This window comes from Mauremys mutica, chromosome 17 (genome assembly GCF_020497125.1).
Source record: "Mauremys mutica isolate MM-2020 ecotype Southern chromosome 17, ASM2049712v1, whole genome shotgun sequence".
Taxonomy (NCBI): Eukaryota; Metazoa; Chordata; order Testudines; family Geoemydidae; genus Mauremys; species Mauremys mutica.
The window spans coordinates 28,021,098-28,037,183 of NC_059088.1; the positions used below are offsets into that span (position 1 = coordinate 28,021,098).

Here is a 16,086-nt window from a genome sequence, read left to right on the forward strand (position 1 = left end):
GAGAGAAAGTTTAATTCAACTAGATAATTAATTGGTAGAGTAGCTCCCAGTGCCCTAATCACGGTTCTAGAACTGAACTCAGACCCAGCCTTCCTTAAGGAGGAATTATGCTTGTTTTACTCACATGAGTAATACTACTGAAATCACTGGGCCTGCTTGTGTGAGTAAGGCCAGCACAATTTGGTCTTAAAAGTTCTGAAGGGTTCATAAGGTTTTTTTCTGCCCCCGGACAAATTTGAATTTCTGTGGCTCTAACGCAGTGGGAAGTGCCAGTAACTTTACAAGAAAGCCTTTGATCACAAGATCTCCAGCTCAATTCAGCAGACTCAGGGCTCATCTTCACCCCAGGAGGGACGCTAGTACACTCAAGTTATGCAACTCAGGCAAACCTCTCTCATCTGAACTAGGAGCATTTTTGCCGAAAATGGTCATGAAAAAGTGTTTTCCTGTGTTCCCGTCGGTCAGGCCTAATAGCCTTATTTCCTTAGACCGGGAAACAGGGCCAGCTCCAGGGGTTTTGCCGCCCCAAGCAGCCCCCAAAAAAAGAGAAAAGCCGCGATCATGATCAGCAGCAATTCAGCGGGAGGTCCTCAGCTCCGAGCAGGAGCGAAGGACCCTCCGCTGAATTGCCGCCGAATACCTGGACGTGCCGCCTCTCTCCGGAGTGGCCGCCCCAAGCACCTGCTTGCTAAGCTGGTGCCTGGAGCCGGCCCTGTCAGGAAACCAAATGGTTTAATGGCAATGGAAAAAAATGAACTCGCCAGAGCAAATGCAGTTCTGAATTCCCCAGAGCCTCCTTCTTCTTCACGCTTATGTAGGCCTATTCCAGGGGTTCTTAATCCTTCCCAGATCCTGGCCCCATTCTGCTGTCAATGACACGCAGGTCCTCTTTGGAGGCACCACATTCAGTAACACACGGAGGAGGTAGTTCGGGACCAGCATTTCATTCCCACTTGAGACATATTTGGAGGGCCTTGTGCTTCATTCTGGAATAGCTTCCGTGTGTAGACACAGCCTCATCCTGGTCTCTGATAGCCAGAGATCAGCTTAAGCCCTGAAGCTAGTTTAAAATCCCTTTCCTAAATTTTTGAGGGAAGTTGACAAGCACATGATCCTGGTCTGTTAGCATTAACCCGACAGTGCACAACTCACCGTCCCGGAAGCACATCCTCACGGCAAGACCCAGCATTGTAACATCTCCACCTCTTCCCACCTTCAGGCCTCAGTGGTCTGGAATGGTGATCTGCCCCATCACCTCCATCAGGTTCCTCTTCCATCCAGATGCTCTCAACCTTTCCAGACCACCGTAGCCCTTTCAGGAGGCCGATTTGTCTTGTGTATGCCCAAGTTACACCCCACTTGCTGAAAAACTACTCGTTATGTACTAGGGCAGCTAGCCCGTCACGCCACCACAACCGCTATTTTTAGCACGTGAGCTTGATCAGAGCAAGAACGGGTATGTCTCCAGGAGCTGGACATTACGGCTTCCAGCTGCAGGGGAAACGGACCCAGAGGGCTCTGTTCCCCCAGCCCAACAACAGATAATGGAGATCCCTATGCAAGGCGGAGGGTGCCTGGGCAGTTCCGAATACAAGTGGCCTGAGCTGGAAATCGATCCGGAGGCCGCAGCCAACAACCCCACGCTTGGAGAACAGCTCTACGGCATCTTTAATACCCAGGGGCGTGCGGGATCGCGGCTGGATGCCACAGACTAAAGACGTCAGGGCTAAAATCTCGCTGGCTCCCTTTATCCAAGGGACAGCACTAATCTCTACAACATCTAGGCACTGTACAATGCCTACGGCATTTCTTTACATGGCCTGCGCGGGGAGAGAGGCCAGCCTCCCTGAGACGAGACCCTTCAATAAAGGATTGTGGCCCAGCCCCGCAGGATCAGTCCTGGGAGCGAGATGCCACCAATTGACACACACCCAGCGCCGTGAGCACCGCCTCCATGGTAGCTACAAACACTGGGGAAGGACGAGGGGGCGCGTGCTCTGGATTCAGTCTCCACTCAAGCAGGTGGATGAGAAGGGGCCAGAGAGGGAAGGGGAAGCAGGGGGAGCCATCCCCGCCCACTCCAATGGGCTGGTCAGTAGAGCAGAACAGCACCCAGTCCAGTTACTGGTATTGCAGTAATTACCTCCCGTGTAACTCGGTGTAACTCAGTGGAGCTTCCTGGGACAGGCATTCCTGAGGGTGGCATTGCTCTGCACCAGACCGGGCTGACCCCCTGGGCTCCATCACCTTCTGTGATCCGACCAGAAAGCAGGAGGGGTGTCAAGACAGGTGCCGGCTTGGCAGCTGGCAAGGAGTAACAGCTGCTACCAGGGAGTGTAACATGGCTCCAGGCAGGGGGTTGCAAAAGAGTTTACGTCTAAGGAAAGTGGCTTATGTGGCATGTTGGGAGAGTAAAACAAACTCTTTATTCTACAAGGTCTACAGGAAGGGACCAGGCTGGGGGCGGGGGGCGCTCTGAGCTGCCTGTGTGGAGGCAGGAGGCCCTGTAGGCATCCCGTGTATTATTTGATCCGAGTTGCTCCCAGCCAATCCCAATCCAAGAAAACCCATTCATGTTGCTGGAGGCCTGACCCAAGAGGTTTCTCACGATATACTACGCTTATTTCTTCTCTGATTACTTTGTGTTCTCTATTCATCATCCCAGGCACACCAGGCTCAACTTCTCCATGGTGGGCTGAGCTGGCCTGAAGTCCACTGTTTGGCTGTAGAGTCAGGGGGGTGGACAGATGGCCAAGCTCCCTTCCTCCCCAACACAGCCTGCAGGTTCTGCTCCGAGCACAGCCCCAGTCCGTGGCATCCCGGGGCACCTTGACTCCACCACCGTGCTTGTCAGGGAGGAGGATCATCCGGACCATGATATTTATCACTCACCTTTGGAGTGCTGCCACCATCACAACAAAAACACAGGCCTGGATCACAGGCAGAAACATTCCAGACGTGCTCCGAGGTGACCACCACCCTTTATAAACACAGGCCCAGTACAGCCGTATCTTTTAGCCACCTACACGCAAACCAGACTGGAAAACAATCTGGCCTGCTTCCCGCAGCCAGATGGAAACACAGACACAAACAACTGGGAGCAAAGGCTAATTAATGGGGCATTGGCGCTCATTCAACCAGGTCCTGATCACAGTCCCAGGCAGCCTACCCCAGCACGCTCCTGCACGTCCTCCTTTCGCCTCTTTCCCTTTTATTCCATTTGTATTTTAGGAAGAGTCTCTGAATCCTACAAATCGTGGCAAAACTCCTACTGACAGGGCTCCCTCGGTCAATATTATCTCATTAGTGGAACTCACCCAGATGAGCCGATTGGAGATATTGCTACCCTGTGGTCCCTGCCTGTTAGGGGTGAAAAACAGCGGTGGGACAACGGGGTGGGAAGGACTGTGGCAGAGAGGAAGGATGGTCCAGTGGTTTTACCCTAGGGGGTTAAAGCACCCCCGAGGTCATGAGGGTCCTCAAGCAAGTCACTTAGCTGCTCTGTGCCTCAGTTTCTCCACTGTAAAATGGGGATTATAAGACTTGTCTCTTTCACAGAGGTGCTGTGAGGATAATTATATCAACAATCATGAGATGGCCAGATGGCCCCATGATCACAGTCATGGAGGCCTTAGAAGAACTTAAGACAGAATTTTATTTTGCGCAAAATTTGGACATTCTCTGGTGTCGTTCCATTTCAGAACAGAAAAAATAATGTCAAAATTGCAGAATTTCCTGCAAAACAGCAAAATCCAGTCTGGCTCAGCTCGGCTCCCACCAGCACCTCTAGCTTCCCCAGCTCCAGGCCCTACTTTTCCTGAAGACAGGGTCTCTGGACATGTGTGGAGGGGCTTTCCCATCCCTTGCTTTTCAGGAGTGTGTGGGGAACCCTGACCTTAGCAGGACAAGCTGCTCGATGGGCTGGTGATGAACCAGCTACAACAGCCCTGGGCCAAGCAGCTGCCAGGATGGGTGGGGATCTCCTGCCATGTCGTCCTTTGGAATGGAGGGTCTTGCTGGCTGCAGAACCATCATATGGGGAAAGCATGCAGTGACCAGGCCTGGCCAGCGCCCTGTGGCCGACTGTTCCTGCTGAGAATCCAAGTCTGGTGGGCTATGCAACACAGATTTTGGGGCAAAGGGCTGGTGGCTGGAATGAAACAAAGTAGGTTATTTTGGGTTGGAGTCTCCCGTCGTGGTCGACGGAGGAGAGTCGGTTTCTTTTAGGGCGTCTTCCTGTGCGAATGTAAAGTGACCAAGGATCTGCAGATGTGTGCGCGTGCCGGGCAGATGTGGCCTCTTCCTGTTTTCTTCGCTCACGTTTCTCTTTGGCTTTTTTCTGCTCTGCTGTCATCCTGATTTGTCGGCAGCTTGACTTCAGATCAGCTTGGCCAGCTTTTCGGTGAGCTTTGAGAGTGTCCTTATGTCATTTTCATGGGCCACCGTGTGCCTGCTCCCATTTTCAACTGTCCATGAAATATGGCTTTGGGGAGTCGTGTCCCAGTCCAGGACTTTGAGTGGCTGGAACAAAGCAAATTAGGTGTACAGGTAAGCTGAAAGGTCGGCTGCATAGATGGTTCTGGAGACCCAGGGTTGGTTTCTGCAGATCAGTTCATCTGCCGTTTTGCAGACAGTGAGGAAAGGGTTGCTGTTGGCCTCCTCACCCCAGCCCTCAAAGGATTCCCTCAGTTCCAAGCACAAATTAAGTAAATTAAGCTATTAAGTAGGACATGCAATTAAATACATTTGCAGCAGAACATAACAGGTGATGCAGAGGAGAGATATTGATCTGAAATGACAAGTTAAACATTCAGTGTTAAACAGGTGGGTATGTAGAGCAGGGTTTGGTTGGTAAATAAACCCATCACCATTCCTTGGGGTGTCTCACTTCCCTTTGGAGAAGCCAGGGTACCAGTATAAAAGTTCTTACGTCCCAAGGATCCTCATTCACTCGACTTTACTTCTTAGCATTTGTTTCCAGCTGCTGAACAAGGTAAGTCAGTTTATTCTGAAGATTTTTTTTCCCGGCTTATTAATGGGTGATCACTTCTTTCCTAGCTTTTGAAGTATGAGCTGCAAAAAATCCATACTGAGTCTGGTCTGGACAATTCTCTTCCAATCCCAAACTCTCATGGTCCAGGTGGGCCATTGCTCTGATGCAATGCAGAATGTCTTAAATGTGCTGGGCACAAAGTGGGAAGAGAATCCAGATGGGAGACAGGGCTAGGATAGCAGATGCTGCATGTTTTAGCACCCTAGAAATCCAGATGGGTCCATAATGGGACCGCGGCTTTGAGACTGGGCTTTCTTTGCAGGTGCAAGCATGTCTGCAAAGTGCTAACACATTTTTTATGCTACTGCAACATAATAATAATAATAAAATAATAATAATAAATTAGCTTTTGCAGAGCAGTTTTGATCCATCGATCTCAAAGCACTTTGCAAAGGAAGCTCAAGATCCTATCTGCATTTGACAGCTGTTCCACTAGCACAATCCCAGTGAATAATAATAATAGAAACCACAATAACAATATTAGCTTTTTGCTAACAATAATAGCAAGGGTGGCCTATGTGATAACTAAAGGAGAGGGAGCTCCCTTTGATGGACACCCAGCCAGCCAGTTAGCTGTTCTTTACTTGCTTTACCTGTAAAATGTTAAAAAGTCCCCAGGTAAAGAAAGAAAAAAAGTGGGCACCTGACCTAAAGAGCCAATGGGAAGGCTAGATTTTTTTTAAATGGGGAAAGAAACTTTCCCTTTATCTGTTGTTCTCTGGGATGAACCCCCAAGAAGCTAGTTTGGGGGCTTAATTTTTGGAATTGCTCTTTAAAAATCTAGCAAATGCCTAAGTTCCAGATGTATTTTCTTTGGGTTTGTTTTAATAAAATTTACTTTTTTTAAGAACAGGACTGGATTTTTGGTGTCCTTAGAGGTTTGTGCACATGTTGCTTAATGTAGCTGATAGCCACGGCTAATCTCCTTTGTTTTCTTTCTCAGCTCTTCCTCGGAGGGGGTGTGAAAGGGCTTAAGGGCACCCCACAGGGAGGAATTCCCAAGTGCTCCTTCCGGGGTTCAAAGGGGTTTGGTTTTGCATTTGGGTGGTGGCAGCGTTTACCAAGCCAAGGTCAGAGGGAAGCTGTAACCTTGGGAGTTTAATACAAGCCTGGAGTGGCCAGTATTAATTTTTTAAATCCTTGCGGGTCCCCACTTCCTGCACTCAGAATGACAGAGTGCGGATTCAGCCTTGATATGAAAAATAAACCTGATCGTGTCTAACTAAACCTTCCCTGTCCAAATTATTTCTTCTAGGTATGGAAAATACCTTTCCATACGTGGTTCAAACCTTACCCAGCATTTCTGCGTATAGCATTGCTGCTCCGTCCCTGCAGCCCAGAGAACAACAGACAAAGGGAAAGTTTCTTTCCCCATTTTAAAAAAATCTAGCCTTCCCATTGGCTCTTTAGATCAGGTGCCCACTTTTTTTTCTTTACCTGGGGGACTTTTTAACCCTTTACAGGTAAAGCAAGTAAAGAACAGCTAACTGGCTGGCTGGGTGTCCATCAAAGGAAGCTCCCCCCCTTTATTTATCACAGCGTATTATCTGCCAGGTGCCCAATTCTGGACCCCGGAAAGTAAACTATTTTGTTCGAGAACCAAAAAAATTATACCATTGATGTCATAATGTCTATATATTTTCAAAACAGTTCTTTAAAGCAACGACATAAAATATGCTCTTGTTTCTCTGACAATCTTTCTACCAAACTGGTCAGAATTTTTGTTTTTTCCCCAGTGGAAAAGTTCAACTTTTCATCAGAAACCGGCAAACCAAAACATTTCAGCCAAAAACTGAATATTTTTAGTTCTTGATGAAAAGTCCAAATTTTCCTCCAAAAATTTCATCAAAAAAGAAAAGTGCATTAACCTTGGAAAATGCTACTCTGCTTCAATCAGTTTGCTTTTAAACCCAGACACACACTTTTCTTTTGAACCCCGCATTCCTTTGCCCTTAATTTAACTTCTGACATTTTATGTGCAGTGTTGGAATGCAAGGTGGCCTCTTCCGTTGCCATACTTGGAGCAATTGAGAAAACTCAACTCTATTGCGGCTTTTGGCTTCAAAGCCCCCATGGCTTAAGAACAGCTGAAGATGCTGTGAATCCACAATGGGAAAATGAGGTTCACAAGTTTTCAGTGACTTTTTTTTTCATACCTGCCAATCCCTCTAACTCTGTTTGCAATGGGACTTTCCATTCAGCCACTTGCAACTGGTCCATCTGAGCGGCAATATGTACGTTCCTATCTGGCCTCTAGAGAGACCAGCTGGGGAAAATCCCCATCAGTGCACCCACACAGCTAGCAGCTAGTGACCCTCTGACAAGTTCATGGCCCACAGGTTGAGCAAAATTTAAAAAATTGCTACTGTATATTAGCACAGGACAGTAAAAGCCAGTGTCTCCTGCTTTTGCAAACCCTGAGAGCTTTTGTTCCTTTCAGGGTTCCCTAGCCTGCTGGAAGATGTGTTCGCATCAAAAGAAACAGGACTGCTATGAGATCCCAGCTCAGGCTGGAGGATCCTCGAGCTATGGTGTTGGAGGGGGCTCGTCGTGCTGCAGCTCCGAGGAGTCCTGCCAGAAGATTATAATCGCCGGGGGTGACAGTGGAGTCTCAAGCAGTGGCAGTGGGGGATCGTACGGCTGCAGTGTTGGAGGGGGATCAGGCGGTGGGAGCGGGGGATCAGGGCAAAAGATTATCATTGCAGGCAGTGGCAGTGGGGGCTCGTTCGGCAGCTGCACTGGAGGGGGGTCAGGCAGTGGGAGTGGGGGATCAGGGCAAAAGATTATCATCGCAGGCGGTGGCAGTGGGGGCTCGTTCGGCAGCTGCACTGGAGGGGAGTCAGGCAGTGGGAGTGGGGGATCAGGGCAAAAGATTATCATTGCAGGCGGTGAGAGCGGGGGATCATACGGCTGCAGTGTTGGAGGGGGATCAGGTGGTGGGAGCGGGGGATCAGGGCAAAAGATTATCATTGCAGGCGGTGGCAGTGGGGGCTCGTTCGGCGGCTGCACTGGAGGGGGGTCAGGCAGTGGGAGTGGGGGATCAGGGCAAAAGATTATCATTGCAGGCGGTGAGAGCGGGGGATCGTACGGCTGCAGTGTTGGAGGGGGATCAGGTGGTGGGAGCGGGGGATCAGGGCAAAAGATTATCATTGCAGGCGGTGGCAGTGGGGGCTCGTCCGGCGGCTGCACTGGAGGGGGATCAGGCGGTGGGAGCGGGGGATCATACGGCAGCTGCACTGGAGGGGGGTCAGGCAGTGGGAGTGGGGGATCAGGGCAAAAGATCATCATCGCAGGCGGTGGCAGTGGGGGCTCGTTCGGCAGCTGCACTGGAGGGGAGTCAGGCAGTGGATTATCATTGCAGGCGGTGAGAGCGGGGGATCATACGGAAGCTGCACTGGAGGGGGATCAGGCAGTGGGAGTGGGGGATCAGGGCAAAAGATCATCATCGCAGGCGGTGGCAGTGGGGGCTCGTCTGGCGGCTGCACTGGAGGGGGATCAGGCGGTGGGAGCGGGGGATCGTACGGCTGCACTGGAGGGGGATCAGGTGGTGGGAGCGGGGGATCAGGGCAAAAGATTATCATCGCAGGCGGTGGCAGTGGGGGCTCGTCCGGCGGCTGCACTGGAGGGGGACCCGGCTACGGCGCTGGAGGCTCAGCTGGCTGTTGCAGTGGTGGCTCAGATGACTTCGGCAGTGGAGGTTCCCTGCAGTCGACGCAGCGGAAATGCCCCGTTGTGATCCCATGCATGGAGCAGCAGCAGACCAAGCAGCCCTGCCAGTGGCCCCCAAACCTGACGAAGTAACAGCCATGGAAGCAACAAGGGATAAAATCCCAGAACATAAACGTGCCAGTTGACTCCTGGTTCTCATGAAGCTGCTTTAATTTCCAATGCTTTGCATGGCTTGTTTCTGTCCTAAGCTGCAGGTTCTCTCTTCTCTTCGCCAGCTGAACCCCGGATCACTGACCTATTGCCGATGCCCTCGAGAAATGTGAATTGTGCTTCAAGGCTGGGATAAAAATCCCGTTCCTCAGTTCCCTGCTTTGATCTCCAATTGTGCATGTGAGAAAAAAATAAAACGTCTAGTGCATGAAAACCAGAGTGTCGGGGTGTTCGCTTTAGTCTCTGCTCCCCTGCCAGCCGTTCACCTGGCGTCGGACTAGAAACTGACCTCTGATTAACACAGCTGTTGTGCCACTTAGAAATCCCAGAAGGCGGAAGGTCCGATCCTCAGCTGACATGAATGGGTGTTGTCATGCTTCCTAACAAGGCCTCACTGCATCTACTGCATCTCCTCCCGGACTACATGGGAAAGGACCAGATTCTGAGCCCGGACACACATTGAATTGTTCCTTACCACGTGGGTATTCTCACTGGAGACACCAGTGCTACTCCTGGAGTAAGTGCTACTCAATGAGTGTAAGGCAGGACTGGGACTCAGGAGGTCCCAGTTCAACTTCCAGCTTTCCTACAAATTTCTCCTACTGCAGTTCACTTTAGCCTGTGACACTAAGAGCCCCTGGCTTTTAAACAGAACAGGGCAGCTAGACGGATCCCTTGCGCGGTAACGTACTCCTCTCTCTCTGCTCTGAGAATGAGAGAGTTCGCTGGCCTTCCGGGCATGCTGCAGAGGCTGGCACATGGGCTGAGGGGCCTTTCAGGACACGTCGTGGTGTGGGGAAACTGAGTCCTAATCTGCGCTAGTATAACCGTGTCAGTTGTGTGTGATTTGGTACGGCCACGGCCCCAGTGAGGACCCAGATAGGTGCCCTCTACTGATCTCTCTTATTCCCCTTCCTGATCTGGAATAATCTGAACAGCTACCAGCACTTTTATACCAGCATCACTCCATCCACACTCAGGAGGGCAGCCACTTAACACAGCAAAACTCTCTAGCAGAGACAAGCCCTTGGGAGTGCTTGAACTGACATTGACTCCGCTTGTTCGTCCTCAGTTTTCCCCTTTAATTAAAGAGTCCTGTCCATATTACACAGCACATGCTCCCAGAGAGACTCGGCCAGCACATGCAACAAGTGCTGACCCAGGACGGCCGTGCCCCTTAGCTAGCGAGGGCTAATTCTCCCGCAGCGCTTGATTAATGCATGGACTACACCCTCGGGAAGAGAGCAAGAACCTCTCTTAGCTCCCTGGACGGTGCTTTTCAGCACTGAGCCTGCAGGCAGAACGTCAGAGCACGACATGCCTGCTAAAGCCAGCAGGTGCGCAATGACTCCTTGGCCAAAGCAAGACAAGCTACCTGGACTGTAGGTTTGAGTGTGCAGAGTCAAACGGGGCTGCACCTGCCTGGGCAAGTAGGCGGGCAATGAGTTACACACACCCCTCTCTTATTCCCTGGCCAGTGCATCTGAGCCAGCGGGTGAAGGATTTTGATTTCCTGCTGGCAAAGGCTAGTGGTGAATCACACCCCGCACCCAGGAGCATGAGAGGAGCTAGGAGAGAAATATAGATTCCTGGGATGCCCCTGGGGTCAGGCCGCCCAGAAATACATGGCAAAATGCACCCCTGAACGTGTTAGAAAACAAGAGAAAGAATCACCAAAGATCTCTAACTGGCTTTCAGTGCACCAGGGAGACATGTTTTGCAGAAGCCAAGAGGGGAGCTGGCCTAGTTCCTCATTAAAGCGATCAAGGCAACAAGCAATGTGTGGTTATGGTTATTAGACAGTTCGGTGAAAGTGTTAGCATTAGCTACGGCAAATTGATAGATCCGTGCACACCTCCCTGGAGGTGGAAACCCCCCTGCAGGCGTACGCTTTTAAGGGAGTTTTCTCGAGGTGGGACTGTTCATTTTAGGAGCTCCTTTCAGGCTTTGATGGGACACTTCCTGCCTGTTAGATCAAGGGAATGAAACAACGTTGTGTAAATGGCGCTGCCTGCACTGGAGATGTGGCTAGCTGCATAACTGCCTTCTAGCTTCACAGTTGTGCAAGACTTATTCACCTGGGGAATCCTTACTCATGCGGGTGGTCTGAGTGACTTCACCAGTGAGTAAGGGCTCACCAACATGAACAGAGTTTGCACAATCAGACACAAAGAAAAGAGCATGTATCATTAATCAGAGTAATTAACCATTGGAACAATTTACCAAGGAGTCTCCATCACTGACAATTTTTAAATCAAGATTGGATGTTTTGCTAAAAGATCTGCTCTAGAAATTATTTTGGGGAAACTTCTCTGGCCTGTGTGCGACAGGTCAGAGTGATCGCAATGATCCTTCTGGCCTCAGAATCTATTAACATACGCTGGCAACGGCTGGCTTGGAAACAGATCTGTATATTTCAGGAGGGAAACATCAGAAAAAATGAAAAAAATTCATTTTCTTTGCGAATATTCTTTTTTCTTTTTTTTTTCTTTTCTTTTTTTTTTGGATGGGAAAACATATTAAAAACAAACCCAATGATTTTTTTTATGTAATGTTATCATTTGGGGGGTTATTTTTCCCTCTGGCCTCTTCTTTGTTTGCTTTCACTCCCCTTATTAGAAAACAGGAGGAAAAGCAAAGATGAGAAAATGGGGAACCAGATCTATTTCTTAATCAGCCATTTGAAGAGAGGTTTCCAGGTATTTTCCCAACCTGCAGAAAATTCTTTCCTGTTTCTTGCACGTCCTGGGCAAAGCTTTCAGAGTTGGCTGCCACACAGGACAATCTCGTTATTCCAAGGCCACAGCTGCACAGGGACGTGGTTATGAACAGATTCCATCCACATCTGGTTTGAGTGGCCATTTGGGCCTCTTAGGGAGATTGCCTCGATTGGTTTACAAACTGTATTACACAGCTGCCTCCTTGGGCATCCACTACCCCTCTTATTGTGAACTCTTCCACTGAGAACAATTTCAGGCACTCAGTGTGGGGTCGTTCCAGCCACGGGGCCAAACTGGTGTGGTTGGAGCCTGCTGATCATTGCAGTCAGGCACAGCACTTCCCACTAATACCAGATTATATTCAACACCCACTGCGCCCACGTCACTTCACAGTTGTGAAACAGGGGTATTGGCAAAGCATCTGGAGCATCTGAAATGAAGGGTCTGTGCCAAGTCCTAGGCACGGCTTTGGCTCGATAGCCTAAGAAATGACGACATCACAAGTTAAAATGGCGGGAGCCATTCACTTTAGAAAATCTTGGCCATTATCTAAAAGACCTGTCCTGTCAATTCGAGCCACAGGAAACTACCACCGAATATTGTATCCTACCGCCTCGTTCACTCCCTGGACAGGGGGATTTCAGATATTTCAGGTAAGGACCATCTCTTCTTGAGGTGCTGCAATACAAAAATTACCCCTGCATGACAGTAAGATATTAAACAACCAAAACCACCCTCACCGTTTGCCTCATCTCCACTTGCAAGGCACGTCGGGTGGGGCGAGCAATTAAAAGTTTGTGAAACACAAGGAAAAGAAATGATCTCAATCAAAGGCGATGAGTCAAAAAAGCTTTTGAAGTCGGGGGATAATTAGAGGCTGTAAATATATTGGTCATTGTCCCCCGGCCAAGAGCAGGGCTTAGGAAAGGTATAAAAGTTCCCATACCCCTAGCAGCCTCATTCACTCAGCTTCACGCCTAGCTCTGGTGTTCTTGCTGGCATTCAAGGTAAGTCCTTATTCTAATGAAACTCTTTACTGTTCATTAAAATTAACTTAATAGTTTTCAGACTACGCGCTGCCAAAATCTATTAAGAGTCTAGCTCTGGACACGGAAATTATTCAGACTCCAGTTCCGAGTTGGTGGGGGGGTTGTCCGGGCTCGATGCCAAAGCTGGCAGTAGAATTGGATGCCAAGTAGCATTTGATTGTTATTTACCTGCACGACGTAGGGCCTAGGATCTCTAGCTTTCTGAAGACAAAATAGAAAGATGTGAAGCGAAGAATAGGAAGCAGAAAGGAGACAGAACTATGGAAACTGATGAGAGAATAGACTGAAGCTTATTAATACATTTTCCCCAGGTCTTCAAGCTTTTGGGGCAAAGCTACCTGATGGGAGCATCTCCTTGACTCATAGTTCTTTTTTCTCCAATGGCAAACTTTAGTTTATGCATTTTGTCTGGGACTTTGAAAGTAGCCAAGGGCTGATAGGTATCCTAGTCCCATTTCAATCTGGAATTTTAATGGGATTTAGGAGCCTTAGAAAATCCCAGCTTTCAAAAGTAGAAAGATACTGTCCATTGACTCACAATGGCGAGCTCCTCATCTGGTGTAAAATCAGCATCATTCCTATTGAGTTCAAAGGAATTACTCCGGTTTACATCGGCAGAGGATTTGGCCCAGACCAGAGCAAGCGTGGTGGTCACGCAGGTAAAATATTCAATAGGTTCCTAAATCATTTAGGTGCTATGTCCCAACAGTGATTTAGGACCCTGGGCGCCAACGGCTCACTGTAAATCAATGAGACTCAGACTGCTAAGGCATTTTGGAAATTTTATCCCTTGTCTGACCTCCTGCACAGAACAGGCCAAATTGTGCTACTGATCATGTGAAACTCTTTCCCCATCTTGTTTTCAGCTCTTCTCCCTGCTCACAATGAACATTTTTCCCTCAGTAGCATTTTTCTCCAGATTTTTTGTGCGTGCACATACCGACTTACGACCAGGGAGGCAGTGTTGCCTATAGGATAGTACACTGAGCTGGAACTCAGGAGATCTGGGGTTCTATTCCCACCTGCAGCATTGGCCTGATGGGCGAACTGAGGCAAGTCAGTTACTCTCTCGTGCCTCAGTTTCCCCATCTGTAAAATGGCAGTAATGATAAGTGTGGTTATGATTATGCTAATGATAGGTGTGGTTATTATTAGTCTCATTTCTTAACTGACTTCTTATAAAGCAGTGTCTCTTTTCATTTCATACCTCCACATTTAAGAGACTATTTATATTGACCGATAACCAGAAATGGCTTGATTCTACCTGAAAAAAATCACAAACCCTACAACATTTCCTGAGACCCTTTTCTCCAAACTCTGTTATGTGTGGAATGTAAATCCCCAAGGCCAGAGGATCTCACTCTTGCGGCTTCCACCCCTTCCCACCAGACCTCCTGAGAGAAGTCCTAAAAACTTCGGCTCAGGTCGTCCTAGGAGGAAGCCTGGGAATCAATGAAATGGTGCCGGGTCTCTTTTGGAATCTGGAGAGCATTGGTTGCATGTGACCGGGGACATAAATGCACATCAGTGGACAACCGGAGACAGCCCTACAGCTGGGTAGCTCGACATAGCTTCCTTGAGCTACACCCATTTACACCAGCTGCGGCCTGACTCCTGGACGACTTCGCAGACAAATGCTCCTGACCCCTTAGTGAGAAGAGGTCATTAGCTGGGAACTGCTGGCTTACGCATTTAACACATAAAAGAATCGTGAGTTCTATGCAGTGGGGGAGGGAAAGGAAAATCCTAAGAAAGTCGCTCTTGTTTTCACAGTAACTGAAGGAAAGTCTTTTTTTTCCCCCAGGGTTCCCTGCATTACGTAAAGATGTGTTCCCGTGAGCCCCGAGGCTGTCATGACAGCGGCAGCTCCTCCTGCCACGACAGCGGCAGTTCCTCCTGCCACGACAGCGGAAGCTCCTCCTGCCACAGCAGCGGGGGCGGGACATGCCATGATGTGAAACCTCTGCCCCAGTGCCCCACCCCTGTCCCTTGCCAAACCACCACCATCCCTTGTCAGCAGCAGACCAAGCAGACCACCCCGTGGCCACCGCAGAAGTACCAGAAGTAAAGAAGTCTATCTCAGAAGCCGAGTTTGCTTCTCGCTCTCATTGAGCTGGAAAAGCTTTGCCACAGTACCTCTTTCATAAATTGCACGTACTCTCTTCTGATGGGTACTGTAGCAACCCAGGGTGTTACTAACAACCTCAAAAAATGTGATTGGTTCCTGCATGCTCAGATAATTTAATCCTGCCTCTGTTCTGGTCAGAAATGCCAGACATTAAATTTTACAAGAGTGCCAGAGTCTTGGTGTTTGTTATCTAGAAACTTCTCCGTCTCTTGTCTATCGCCAGTCCCTTTCCTCTTTCGATCGTAAGCCCTCTCCTTTTAAAAAAACAGCTGGGGTGTTCAAGGCAGTTTAAGCGCCCAACTCTGAGCCAGGATCACCAGGGTGCAACCCAGAACTGGGGTACTGCTGTGCCCCCTTAACTCTCCAGGCGGGGCTGTCTCTCACAATGCGTTGCTAGTGACAAGCAGCAAACCCCTCCGGGTTTCACTCAGCACAACCGCACATGGATCCCCACACCCAGCCAGATTGCATGAATGCTCCCAGAGCCACTCACAAATCACTCAGAGAAAGGCACCAGCAAACCTCCCCACCCTTGCACCCCAAAACTGTGCTGAATTGCTCTGGTCAGAAGCCTGACCAGTGTCGTCAGTTCATTACCCAGTCCCTGCCTCCTTCAATGTGGAGAGGACACACACCAGCCTTTGTGAACTGAGCTAAGATTTCCCAAGCACTTCAGCAAAACACACTGTTGTAGGTAAAAGATAAAACAGGTTTAATAACGACAGAATGATCGACTGTAAGTCATTATAAGTGCAGGGGGTTAGGCACCTAAAGATGCACATAGGTGCTGAGTGGGATTTTCACCTTAGCAACTTAAGCACCAGACTCCTGTGATTTCAGGTGCTTTTCTAATCCTGCTTTGCTAGGCCCAGACCCTCTGTGTCCCCAGCTGATCCAAGTAGCAGAGATGGGGGTGGAGGGGAGAGGAATGGGCATGGGCTGGGGGCTGGGCAGTAAAGCAGGGTGTGAGTGCGCGAGTACTTTTGGGCTCCGAGACAGGAGGTGAAGCTGTCGGACTATGATCCAGCTGGGGGTGCGATGCCCCTTTGGGGACTGGGATAGCAGAGGGGCAGAAAGGAGGCTCCGGGCAGTGGGAGGGACCAAGGAGACTCCGCCCTGGGGAGGTCAGGGGAGGCTGGATGTGGCAGAAGCAGAAAATTGGAGGTGGACTGGGGAAGGAAAGAAGCCTGTTGGGATGGGAGGAGCTGGAGAAGGCTCCAGGGACCAGCCCTCAAGGACAGGGGGTGTTGAAGACAC

The 16,086-nt window shown here is 49.5% G+C and overlaps 1 protein-coding gene across 1 annotated transcript; it reads left to right on the forward strand.

The window, feature by feature from the left end:
- The first annotated feature begins 7,514 nt into the window (after positions 1 to 7,514).
- LORICRIN (loricrin cornified envelope precursor protein) lies at positions 7,515 to 8,854 on the forward strand. Its single transcript, XM_044990894.1, has 2 exons — positions 7,515 to 8,259; positions 8,415 to 8,854. The coding sequence occupies exons 1-2, from the start codon at positions 7,515 to 7,517 to the stop codon at positions 8,852 to 8,854; spliced, it is 1,185 nt and encodes a 394-aa protein (XP_044846829.1).
- Positions 8,855 to 16,086: the final 7,232 nt, after the last annotated feature.